This window comes from Pongo abelii, chromosome 18, assembly GCF_028885655.2.
Source record: "Pongo abelii isolate AG06213 chromosome 18, NHGRI_mPonAbe1-v2.0_pri, whole genome shotgun sequence".
NCBI classification, from domain to species: Eukaryota; Metazoa; Chordata; class Mammalia; order Primates; family Hominidae; genus Pongo; species Pongo abelii.
In genome coordinates, this window is record NC_072003.2 from 71,839,821 (window position 1) to 71,853,454 (window position 13,634).

The 13,634-nt window shown below is 42.3% G+C and overlaps 1 protein-coding gene across 1 annotated transcript in view; it reads left to right on the top strand.

The window, feature by feature from the left end:
- Positions 1 to 13,634, top strand: part of PKD1L3 (polycystin 1 like 3, transient receptor potential channel interacting) — a 79,589-nt gene that overhangs the window by 38,617 nt on the left and 27,338 nt on the right. Inside the window, 6 exon segments of the mRNA XM_024233814.2 lie at positions 6,588 to 6,784; positions 7,820 to 8,019; positions 9,144 to 9,324; positions 10,584 to 10,776; positions 10,877 to 11,111; positions 13,279 to 13,378. Of these exon segments, the coding sequence (XP_024089582.2) occupies positions 6,588 to 6,784; positions 7,820 to 8,019; positions 9,144 to 9,324; positions 10,584 to 10,776; positions 10,877 to 11,111; positions 13,279 to 13,378 (1,106 nt within the window).

Consider the following 13,634-nt stretch of genomic DNA (forward strand, 5'->3'; position numbering starts at 1 on the left):
CCACTGCACTCCAGCTTGTGCGAAGGAGTAAAGACTCCATCTCAAAACAAAACAAAGAAAACAAATAAGTCTTGAAACTAAAAATCATGGACTCTCAGCAAGCAAGAAGTGGGGGGGGAAAAAAAACAGAATGAGATCCTGTCTCTAAAAAACAAACAAAAATATATATTTTAAATTGTGTGTTGCTTGTGTATAGGAATAAACTGGTAGAAATTTTCTCTCCTTTACCAAAACTTAAGGAGCAGTGAATACTATTTCCCCTCCCTAGACCTGATACAGTTCTAGGTTTGTTTTGTTTTGATTTTTGAGATAGGGTCTCACTGTGTTGCCCAAGCTGGTCCCAAACACCTAAGTTCAAGCAGTCCTCCCACCTCAGCTTCCCGAGTAGCTAGGGTTACAGGAATACACAATTGCATCCAAAGTTCTAGTATTTTTAAAACATATATAGGTATATTTATTCAAACATACTCATTTTTGTTGCTGAAATGTGATTTTTTATCTGTTTAATCTCTGTGTTTCCAATAGAGGAGTAACTGTGAATTTAATTCTCCTTCAGTTATGTAAGTTTCTACCATATAGACATATTTTATATGTCTATTGGATGTTTATTAGGAGCATTTAAGTGCATGTTTGTTATTTCTTCTGGATACATTTTTTTTTATTATGTAGGTCTCCCTTTGATCCTGTTGACACTTTGTATCTTAAATTCCATTTTATATTAACTAAAGAAAGTTGACATACTGATATTATCTCTATTGTTTGTTCTTATCTTTTTACTTTCAGCCCTTTTTATGGTTTTGCTTAGAGTTATGTTTTGCAAGCAACATATAACTGGATGTTTAAAAAACCAGATCTAATAATCTCTATCTTTTAATACATGAGTTTAATATGTTTACATTAATTATGATTACCAATCCATTTGGATTTACTTTACCGTATTATTTTGCATTATTTGTTATAATCCATTCTCTTTATCTACTTTCCACATTGTCAAATTGACAGGATTTTTCTGTGTGTGTGTTTTTTTTTTTTTAGGGTTCTCTGCCTCTTGGTTGGTTGGTTGTTTTTTGAGAAGGGGTCTTGCTCTGTCACCCAAGCTGGAGTGCTGTGGCATGATCACAGCTCACTGTAGCCTCAACCTCACCGGTCTTAGGTGATCCTCCCACCTCAGCTTCCTGAGTAGCTGGGACTACAGGTGTGTGCCACCATGCCTGGCTAATTTTAAAACTATTTTTGTAGAAATAGGGTCTCACCATTTTGCCCAGGCTAGTCTTGAACTCCTGGGCTCAAGTGATCTGTATGTCTTGGTCTCCCAAAGTGCTAGGATTACAGGTGTGAGCCACCAGGCCTGACCACTGCTTGTATTTTTAATCTTTGCTGGTTTAGAAACTATATTTTTTCCTCTTTCTCCGCTTCTTTTTCCACTTCCTGCTTCTGTTCCTCCTCTTCCTCTTCTAATTCTTTTTATTGGTTACTTTTAATTTTTAACACACTTTTCTCCATATTAATTTTCTAAGAATGTTTCTTCTGCCTGAACATGAGAAAGAATTAGCAATGCTTTAACCATTCTTGAGTAACCTCTCTCCCAATTCCCATGTTTTAAATTACTCTCTAGTGTTATGGTTTTACCATTTTGTTTTTAGATGCACAAAAAAGGTTTTTCCTTTCATATTTCACAGTTAAATATATTAATAATATATTATCAATTTCTCTGTTTATTCTCGTTTTCTATATTCTTTGTTTTTTGTTTGTTTAGTTGGTTGGTTTTTGAGACGGAGTTTTGCTCTTGTTGCCCAGGCCGGAGTACAATGGCACGATCTCGGCTCACCACAACCTCCGCCTCCCAGGTTCACGTGATTCTCCTGCCTCAGCCTCCCGAGCAGCTGGGATTACAGACATGCTCCACCATGCCTGGCTAATTTTGTATTTTTAGTAGAGACGGGGTTTCTCCATGTTGGTCAGGCTGGTCTCAAACTCCTGACCTCAGGTGATCCGCCCACCTTGGCCTCCCAAAGTGCTGAGATTACAGGTGAGGGCCACCGCGCCCAGCCTAGTTTTCTGTATTCTTTTCGTGGCTTTTTTTTTTTTTTTTTTTTTATTGAGACGGAAGTCTTGCTCTGTCACCCAGGCTGGAGTGCAGTGATGCAATCTCGGCTTACTACAACCTCTGCCTCCCGGGTTCAAGCAATTCTCCTTTCTCAGCCTACGGAGTAGCTGAGATTACAGGCATACGCTGCCACGCCTGGCTAATTTTTTGTATTTTAGTAGAGATGGGGTTTCACTCTCTTGCCCAGGCTGGTCTCAAACTCCTGCACTCAAGCAGTCCGCCCACCTCACCCTCCCAAAGTGCTAAGATTACAGGTGTGAGCCACCGTGCCTGGCTTTTTTTTTGGGGGGGGGGGTTGGGGGGAGGTAGAGTCTTGCTCTGTCGCCTAGGCTGGAGTGCAATGACATGATCTCGGCTTACTGCAACCTCTGCCTCCTGGATTCAAGTGATTCTCCTGCCTAAGCCTCCTGAGTAGCTGGGATTACAAGCGCCCACCACCACACCTGGCTAATTTTTGTATTTTTAGTAGAGATGGGGTTTCACCATGTTGGCCAGGCTGGTCTCAAACTCCTGACCTCAGGGTGATCCGCTCACCTGGGCCTCCCAAAATGCTGGGATTACAGGCGTGAACTACCGTGCCCAGCCAGTTTTCTATATTTCTTATCATTACTTTGGGCTTTTTTCTTCTTGTTGAAGTAGCTCTTTTAATAGTTCTAATGAGAAGTGTGTGTGTGTCCATCTTTACTCTTGACTCATAGTTAGCTATTTAACTGGATAGAAATTTTTTATTTTTCCCTTAACACTTTGAAGATTTTAATACATTGTCTTCTGCCTGTGGAGCAGTTCCTAAGCAGAAACACTGTGACAGCTATATGGCTGGCTAGCAACACTTCCATTTGGCTTGTAAGAAGACAGCACAGATGAATTTATCTTCTTAATAGATTGACCCTTTAATAAAAGGTCCTTTGTCTCTAGTAATCATTCTTGTCTTGAAGTATATTTTGTCTTATATTAGTATAGCCACTCCAGCCCTTTTTTGATTGCTGTTTACATGGAATACCTTTTTCCATCTTTTTAGTCCAATGGTGTGATCTTGGCTCACTGCAGCCTCCTGGGTTCAAGCAATTCTCCTGCCTTAGCCTCCCGAATAGCTAGAACTACAGGCACGTGCCACCATGCCTGGCTAATTTTTTTTTAGAGATGGGGTTTCACCATGTTGGCCAGGCTGGTCTCGAACTCCTGACCTCAAATGATCCTCCCACTTTGGCCTCCCAAAGTGCTGGGATTACAGGCGTGAGCTACCACTACTGGCCCATCCTTTTAATTTCAATTCATTTGTGTCTTCATATCTAAATTATGTCTCTTGTAGACAGAATACAGTTGGATTAGGCATTTTTTTGGTCCATTCTGCCAATCTCTATCTTTTAATTTGTAAGTTTAACCTATTTACATTTGATACAATTACTAATAAGGTGAGGTTTATATCTGCCATTTTGCTATTTGTTTTCTATATGTATTGTATCTTTTTTGTTCCTCTATTTCTTTATCACTGCCTTTTTTTTAAATCACCATCACAAATGGGGTTCAACGGTTACCCACACCTACTGGCATAGAATCTCCCAGAGGACATCACTGCCTTCTCTGTGTTAAATGGATATTTTCTAGTCTACCATATTCTTTTGTCATATCTTTTACTATATATTTTTAAATTATTTTCTTTATGCCTCCCCTGGGGATTATAATTAAAATTCTAATTTATGACAACCTAGCTGGATTATTATCAACTTAATTTCAATAGTATACAAATACTTCACTCCTATAGCTCAATTCCTTTCCCACTCCTTTGTGCTATTGTTGTCATACAAATTACATCTTCATGCATTGTGTGTCCATCACATAGATTCTTAATCACTGCTGCATGTAGTTATTTTTTAAGGCAGAAAAGTTGCAAGCTATATATTTATTTATGTATATGTTTACACTATTTTTACAACTTAAAATTACGGTAAAAACACATAACATTTACCATCTTAACCATTTTTAGGTGTTCAGTTCAGTAGTACTACATACATTCACATTGTTGTGCAACATAGCTCCAGAACTTTTTCACTTTGCAAAACTGAAACTCTACACCCATTGAACAACTTCCTGTTTCCTCCCCCTTCCAACCCTTGGCAACTATTCTTTCTATTTCTATAAATTTCATTACTTCACATTCCTCATGTAAGCAGAACCATACAGTATTTGTCTCTTGGTGACTGGCTTATTTCATTTATCACAATGTCCTCAAGGTTCACTCATGTTGTAGCATGTGCAAGAATTTCCTTCCTTTTTGGGCCGGGTGCAGTGGCTCACACCTGTAATCTCAGCACTTTGGGAGGCCAGGGCGGGTGGATCACCAGAGGTCAGGAGTTCGAGACCAGTTTGGCCGACATGGTGAAACCCCATCTCTACTAAAAATACAAAAATTAGCCAAGCGTGGTTTTGGGTGCCTGTAATCCCAGCTACTTGGGAGGCTGACACAGGAGGATTGCTTGAACTTGGGAGGTGAAGGTTGCAGTGAGCCAAGATCACGCCATTGCACTCCAGCCTAGGTGACAAGAGGGAAGCGCCATCTCAAAAAAAAAAAAAAAAAAAAAAAAAAAAAAATTCCTTTTTAAAGCTAAATGATGGGCCAGGTGCAGTGGCTCACACCTGGAATCCCATCGCTTTGGGGAGCTGAGACAAGTGGGTCACTTGAGCTCAGGAGTTCGAGACCAGCCTGGGCAACATGGCAAAACTCCATGTCTACAAAAAATACAAAAATTAGCCAGGTGTTATATTTAGTCCATTCTCATGCTGCTGTGGAGACATACCTAAGACTGAGTAATTTGTAAAGGAAAGACGTTTAATTGACTCACAGTTAAGCATGGCTTGGGAGGCCTCAGGAAACTTACAATCATGGCAGAAGGGGAAGCAAACACATCCTTCTTCACGTGGCAGCAGCAAGGAGAATGAGTGCCCAGTGAAGTGGGGAGCACCTTATAAAACCATCAGGTCTTGTGAGAACTCGCTCACTATCACAAGAACAGGATGGGGGAAACCGATCCCATGATTCAGTTATCTCCACCTGGTTCCTCCCATGACAGAGGAGAGGATTATGGAAACTACAATTCAAGATGAGATTTGGGTGGGGTTACAGCTAACCCCTATTAGGTGTAGTGGTGTGCACCTGTAGTCCCAGCTACTCGGGAGGCTGAGGTGGGAGGATCACTTGAGCCAGGGGGATGGAGGTTGCAGTGAGCTGAGATCTCACCACTGCACTCCACTCCAACCTGGGTGACACAGCAAGACCCTGTCTCAAAAAACTAAACTAAATGATATTCTGTTATGTGTGTGTGTTTATATACACCACTTTTTCTGTTTGTTTTTTAGATGGAGTGTTTCTGTGTAGCCCAGGCTGGAGTGCAGTGGTGCGATCTCAGCTCACTGCAACCTCTGCCTCCTGGGTCCCATTAAATTAATTTATTTTGGGCTGGATTATTATTTTCTCTCTCCCTCTCACTCCTCTCCCTCCCACTGCACCTCCACACACACACACACCATCCCTCCCACCCCTTCCACCACAAACACCACCCCTGACTGGTTTTGCTACTGTTTTCATTCCAACCCTTCACATCTCTAGTCTAGAACTGGGCCTTATTATATGGGACCTTGGAGCGCCTATTTTTCAATGAAATTAATGAAACTAGGAGTATTGCAGATCTTGTCATGAGGCTTGGCTCGCTTGACTCAGTTCCCGGTCATGAAGCTGTCGCTTTTTTCTCACCTCCTTACTATAAATGTGTAGCCCTACAGAGGTTTTTTTGTTCTCAAGTATCCTTTCATGAGCTCCAGGCTCAACCCTGGCTTCTAGCAGTGGAATTGGCTTTGTCCCTCCCTTTCCCGCACCCAATGAATCCTTTTTAGTTTCAGTTACTGTACAAAAGTCAAACTCCCACTTTTGTACTACCTTCCTCCAGATCTGGAGCTCAGTCATCCTATAGCTTCTACCTGACTTTCACCACCTTGTTTTCTCATTCTGCTTCTCTTCCTCAGAAAAGGTTTATTTTGTGTTTAAGCCCAGCAAAGTCTTTTTGGTTCTTTCTTTTTATATATTATTTATAGTTCCTCCATATTTGGAGTAGAGAAAGTCCTCAGAGTATGAATTTACCAAACTATTTTGAGCAGAAGTTTAATGTAAACTTTTGAAGAGTAAAAGATTCATCAAAACTCTTATAAAGCTAAAACCATTTTTAATTTTAAACTTGCATAGCATATAAATTATCCTCAACAACCTTTTATCCTAAAATAACAAAAGAATCTTACATGGACACATTTGTGTGATGGTAAAAGCATTTAAAATAAAAAGGAATTACAATATCTGAAAGCTTATTCACAGAGGTTTTGAATAGAGGCTTGGGAGTTGCTATGTCGCTTGTTGCTGGGCAAATCACATCTTAAACTGGTGCACTTTCAGAATAAAATCTCATGTATTTCCTCTTCTGATTTCTCTTTTCAGACATCTGTTTTCCTCCATGATTGTAGAAAAGTTCACCCAGGACTATCTGTGGCTTTCAGTTGCAACTCGGCATCCCTGGAACCAGTTTACAAGGGTCCAACGGCTGTCTTGCTGCATGACACTGCTACTCTGCAACATGGTCATCAATGTTATGTTCTGGAAGAGAAACAGCACCACTGCCAAGAGAGATGAGCAAAGTATGGATGAGCCCTGATGTGTGTTGTTTGTAGTAAGCAATCTTTTTTTTTTTTTTTTTTTTGAGACAGGGTCTTGCTCTGTTACCCAGGCTGGTCTAGAACTCCTGGCCTCAAGTGATCCTCCTGCCTCAGCCTCCTGAAGTGCTAGGATTACAGGCATGAGTCACCTTGCCCAGCCTACTATGCAACACTTTTACTAAACTCCACTATCCTTACTTTGAGGATTAGAAAGAAACAGAATCATGTTGTGTGATATGGTTTGGCTCTGTGTCCCCACCCAAATCTCACGTCCAACTGTAATCCCCCTGTGTTGGGGGAGGGACTTGCTGGGAGGTGACTGGATCATGGGGGCAGTTTCTCCCATGCTTTTCCCATGATAGTGAGTGAGTTCTCATTAGATCTGATGGTTGAATTGCTTGAACCCAGGAGGCGGAGGTTGCAGTGAGCCGAGATTGCGCCACTGCACTCCAGCCTGGGTGACAGAGCAAAATTCCATCTCGGGGATAAAAAACGTGTGTGGCAGTTCCCCCGTCACTCTTCTGCCACCATGTAAGATGCCTTGCTTTGTAAGGCATGTAAAGTGTAATGCCAGGAAAGGTGCTTTGTAGTGCTTTGTAATGCTTTGTAATGCCATGTAAAGTTTCTTGCTTCCTCTTCACCTTCTGCCATGATAGTGAGTTTCCTGAGGCCTCCCCAGCCATGCAGAACTGTGAGTCAATTAAATCTCTTTTCTTTAGAAATTACCCAGTCTCAGGTAGTTCTTTATAGCAGTGTGAAAACAGACTAATACATTGTGCCTTCATTTTTCTTCCACTGCCCTAACGTTAGAATACTCTAACAAAGTTTCTCAGTGTTCTCATTTATTAACAAATGAAGCAGTATTAGGAACACAACATGGTCTTTACTGCCATGATAATTTTATCCCTAGATAAACGTAGTTAACTTCCTCAGTAAATAGTTAAACCTAGGAGAGGAATGACTTTGCAATTATTTTAATTGTTGAAGATAAAAGTTGATGTCATGCTTTTCTTTCAGTGGGTCCATTTGCTGTGGCCTGGTCTGAACTGCTGATCAGCATCCACACTGCTGTCATCCTCTTCCCAATCAATCTTGTCATAGGGCGGCTCTTCCCGTTGATTGAGCCACAGGAGACTCTGCCGCTCTTTCCTCCCATCCAGGCCTCCTGCCTCTCCGATGCTTCTGTTGAGCCTCTCTCTGCCACAATGGTAGTTGAGGTAAGATTGGTATCCAATTTTATTTTATTTTATTTTATTGCTTGCTTGTTTGTTTTGAGATAGGGTCTGGCTCTGTTGCACAGACTGGAGTGTAGTGGTGCAACCTCGGCTCACTGTGGCAGCCTCAAACTCCTGGGCTCAAGCGATCCTCCCACCTCAGCCTCCCAAGTAGCTGGGACTACAGGCATGTGACATCATGTCTGGCTAATTTTTGTAGAGACAGGGTTTCACCATGTTGTCCAGGCTGGTCTCAAACCCTTGGGCTCAAGCCGTCCTCCCACCTTGGCCTCCCAAAGTGCTGGGATTACAGGCGCGAGCCACTGTACCCAGCCAGTATCAAAGTTTACAGATAAATTACATGCTCCCGGCTGGACACAGTGGCTCACGCCTGTAATCCCAGCACTTTGGGAGGCTGAGGCGGGCGGATCACGAGGTCAGGAGATTGAGACCATCCTGGCTAACATGGTGAAATCCCATCTCTACTAAAAAGACAAAAAAAAAATATCTGGGCGTGGTGGCATGCATCTGTAGTCCCAGCTACTCAGGAGTCTGAGCCAGGAGAATGGCTTGAACCCGGGAGGCGGAGGTTGCAGTGAGCCAAGATCGTGCCACTGCACTCCAGCCTGGTTGACAGAGACAGAGCAAGACTCCATCTCAAAAAAAAAAAAAAAAAAATTACATGCACCCCTTCCCCACTCAGTGGAAGAGAGCAGTGGGAAGAATCTCATGGGAGGCTGTCACAGTCCTGTTACCTGTAATATATTTTTCCCAATTCCTGTCCCCTGAGCCGTGATCAACCACACGCTTAGCTTTTACTCTTGAATAAGTATTCTAAGAACTAAATGGGAGTGTTTAGGCACCACTCTGGCCTTGCTTTAGTCTTTGATGTTTGATCAAATTGTCTCTTTTTTCATTCTGTATTGTCTCATAAAACTGGTATTGAAGCTACCTTGAGCTGTGAGGTGACTGCTTTCTGAAAAATTAGAGGAGCATGAAAAATTGAGGTTCTTTGTGCTAAGCATATCCCCTTCTGACTAAAGGGAACGGCCTTACCACCTGTAATTGGTACAAATCCTGGGTTAATGAAAAACAGGCTGATTTTTCTCATCTGGTCCTACATTCAGGAATTAAAGGAAACTGTGAGATTCCTACTCAGGAGAAATACATACCTACTCTCCAAGTGTGAGCAGCCGCCATGGAGTTCTCGTGACATTACTAAGCTGGTGAAACTTTTATCCAACCTCATATCGTCTCACTTGGAGGGTCAAGGCTGTCATCAGCAGGGAGAGCGCCACTGGGCACGTGGTAAACTTCAGTAGATTTCAGTAACGAATCTTCCGTCTGCCTCCCACTCCCTTGCGTGTCTCTTACTTTCTTACTCATTCATAACCGACAGGCCTGATACAACCGTCTGGTTGTTTTAATTTCCTTAAGCTTCTAATACAGAGTTGATAGCTTTGTTCCCCTTGATGACTTCTAGACAATCTATCTCTATCTGGTGATACAAAGTACAGGATTAAGAAAAAAAACACAAGCCAGACGTGGCGGCTCATGCCTGTAATCCCGGCACTTTGAGAGGCCGAGGTGGGTGGATTACCTGAGGTCAGGAGATCAGGGCCAGCCTAGCCAACATGGCGAAACCCTGTCTCTACTAAAAATACAAAAATTAGCCGGGCGTGGTGGCGGGCGCCTGTAATCCCAGCTACTGGGGAGGCTGAGGCAGGAGAATTGCTTGAACTCAGGAGGCAGAGGTTGCAGTGAGCTGAGATCACGCCACTACACTCCAGCTTGGGCAACATAGTCAGACTCTGTCTTGGGGAAAAAAAAAAAAAAAACACAGGTCGGGCAGGGTGGCTCACACCTGTAATCCCAGCATTTTGGGAGGCCAAGGCGTGCAGATCACCTGAGGTCAGAAGTTCAAAACCAGCCTGGCCAATGTGACGAGACCCTGTCTTTACTAAAAATACAAAAAAAAAAAAAATTAGCTGGGCATGGTGGCAGGTGCCTGTAATCTTAGCTACTAGAGAGGCTGAGGCAGGAGGATCACTTGAACCTGGGAGGCGGAGGTTGCAGTGAGCCAAGATCGTGCCACTACACTCAGCCTGGATGACAGAGCAAGACTCCATCTCAAAAAACATAAATAAATAAATAAAAATGTTTTCTGTATTAGACCCACATATCCTTTCTGCTTTGTCGAAGGCTGTTGAAACTTGTCATCCTTTTTCTTTTATGAGATGGTGAGATTATGGAATTTATGGATTCTCAAATACGGTTTGTGTCTCCTGGGCACTTACTAGTATAGGTCACATGTACTGCCATTCTAGTGAAGAACTCAATAAGGTTTTAAAAGTCTTTAGATCAAATCTTAGAATTTTACAATTGTTACAAATTCACCAGCATCCTCAGAGAAGATGGTAGTACTGCAAGTGTGGGGTACGGTCCAATCTCTGCTAGTAGTGGGAAAATATAGCCTCATCATCAATTAATGAATTGTTAATCTCTACCACTAATTGCTTCTTATTGAAATCCACTTGTGAAAGTGTCAACTTGAAATATATTTTCAGTTGTTCCTGAAAACCACCATCATTTCTGCTGTTACCTGCGTAGAGTTCTGCAGAGGCTGAAACCTCACTTAGGCATGCTGGGTCTCACCCAGGGTCACCAGTCCTGTGACTTCCTAGATGCAGCCAGCCAACTTCAAAAACTCCAGGAACTCTTGGAAACACATATTCTTCCCACGGAGCAAGAGCCATCCAGGTAATGCACCACACCAAGCCTTCTTTATCCCCTGTAATCTTCCTCATCCTCTCTCTCAGCTGATGCGTACAAGATTATTCCTTCAACTTTTGTGCTTCAGGGAAGTCACCAGTTTTGCCATCCTGAGCTCAGAAGAAGGAAAAAAGCCCATGTCTAATGGCCTGTCCAAATGGTTGACTTCAGTCTGCTGGCTCCTGTTAGGTCTCACTAGCCTGGCTTCAGCCTTTTTTACAGCCCTTTATAGCTTGGAATTGAGCAAAGACCAAGCCACCAGCTGGATGATTTCAATTATTTTATCAGTGCTTCAAAACGTCTTCATCAGCCAGCCAGTAAAGGTATGTGAGGGATGGGAAGAACCATTGGAGTTGCAGAAGTTAGGGAAACTGAGGTCCCTGGGTGTCAATCCAAGGTGCCTAGTGGTTTTGACAATGTAACATAAACAACAAAAAACAAATAGGCAAACCAGGCTGGGTGTAGTGGCTCACGCATGTAATCTCAGCACTTTGGGAGGCCAAGGCAGTCAGATTGCTTGAGTCCAGGTGTTCGAGACCAGCCTGGGCAACATGATGAAACTCCATGTCTACAAAAATTAGAAAAAATTAGCCAGGCATGGTGGTGTGCTCCTATAGTTCCAGCTACTTGGGAGTCTAAGGTGGGAGGATTGCTTGGCCCAGGAGGTCGAGGCTGCAGTAAGCCGTGGTTGTGCCACTGCACTCCAGCCTAGGTGACAGAGCGAGACCCTGTGTCAAAACTAAAAAAAAGGCAAACTGACATTTAACTGACATTTGTTAGGGATAAGTGTAATTCATGACAGAAAAAATAAGAAGTATGGCAGAAAAGGATTGAGGAGTGAAGAGGACAGTAACAAATCAACAACCCAAACCACTTTGAAAAAAATAACAAAAAACTTAAAATGTTTTTAATTAAGAAAAATGTCAAACCCACACAAAAGTGTAGAGACTAGTATAATGCATTCTAAAGTCCTACCACCCAGCTTCAACAATAACCAGCTCATGGCCAATTTGTTTCATCTATTATTTTGGGGGAACAATATCAGACTTCATATCATTTTATCCATTTCATGTACTTCAGACTTTATATTTCTAAAAGATACGGACTGTTCTGTATCTTTTAGATACGGAACATAAATATAAATACAGAGGGACAGCCTGAGGGAATTTTGGGGGTGATGAAACTACTTGGTATCTTGACTATAGTGGTGGATATATAACTCTAAGTATTAATCAACACTCATGGAATTATGCACCAAAAAGTGACTTTTTTTTTTTTTTTTTTACTATATGTAAGTTAAGATATAATTTTTTTAAAGCAAAACGTGTAATTGCAGTGGCCAAAACACATGTAGGAAATTCAGCTTCACTAGTCCAATAAAATGATAATATTGCATTTTTGTTTAATAATGGCAAAGAAAAATAATAGTACACAGTAATGCCAAGGAAATGAACAGCCAGTGCTCGTTAAGGAAAATCTGGCAATATGTAGTGACAACCTGCAACTTCTGCATCCTTTTGCTATAGAGGTTTCACATCTAAGGATTCATCTCAAGAAAATCCATAGTGGCTGGGCGCAGTGGCTCATGCCTGTAATCCTAGCACTTTGGGAGGCCAAGGTGGGCAGATCACTTGAGGTTGGGAGTTCAAGACCAACCTGGTCAACACGGTGAAACCCTGTCTCTATTAAGAATACAAAAATCCCAGGCCAGGTGTAGTGGCTGACGCCTGTAAACCCAGCACTTTGGGAGGCCGAGGCAGGCGGATTACCTGAGGTCAGGAGTTTGAGACCAGCCTGGCCAACATGGCGAAACCGTGTCTCTACTAAAAATACAAAAATTAGCCAGGTATAGTGGTGAGTGCCTGTAATCCCAGCTACTCAGGAGGCTGAGGCAGGGAGAATCACTTGAACCTGGGAGGCAGAGGTTGCAGTGAGCCAAGATCGTGCCGTTGTACTCCAGCCTGGGCAACAGAGCAAGACTCTGTCTCAAAAAATAATAAAATAAACTGAGTGTGGTATGCACCTGTAGTCCCAGCTACTCGGGAGGCTGAAGGAAGAGAATCGCTTGAACCCAGGAAACAGAGGTTGCAGTGAGCCGAGATTGCGCCACTGCATTCCAGCCTGGGTGACAGAGCGAGACTCCATCTCAAAAAAAAAAGGAGTCTGGATCTTCATCAGAGGTTTTCCAAAGATACTGAGAGATGTTATTGAAGAGACATCACAAATCATTTGACAGTGTAAGCTTCCCCAGCCAACTAGATTAAGAACTATGAGCAAAAAATATGAATATTAACATTATTTAGAGTCTGATGGTCCTTTTCCTGGTCCCCATCATTGTGCAAAAATTACTGTGAAATTAGTTTTTCATTAAAATGAAGAGCCAAATAATTGAAGTTTTTCATGAGTGCCCACCTCTTCCTTTACATACAGTGTAATCTTCCTGGGTCTGTAATGTCTGCTCACGATGTTCTCTTGTGATCTCCTGCCCAGGTGGTCTTCTTCACATTCTTATACTCACTGATGATGAACAGGATGCCACGGCTTAACAAAGAGAAGGAACAACAAACAAAGAGGATCTTGGCACTCTTGGGTAACTCAAGTAGTTCTAACAACTACCTAATTTTGCAAAAAGCAAATTAGATCAGTGGAATCTGGCCACCTTGCTGACTCGATAAATTAACCCATTCAAAGGACTTGTCTCTAACCAACTGATTATTTCTCCTTTTCTGCCCAAGACGAATGCCCTTCCAGATGAGGATCCCCACCTCGATCATCACATCCTCTCTCCCAGTGCTTCATCTCTCCCCTGCATTTTATTTATTTTTATTTTTTTGAGATGGAGTTTC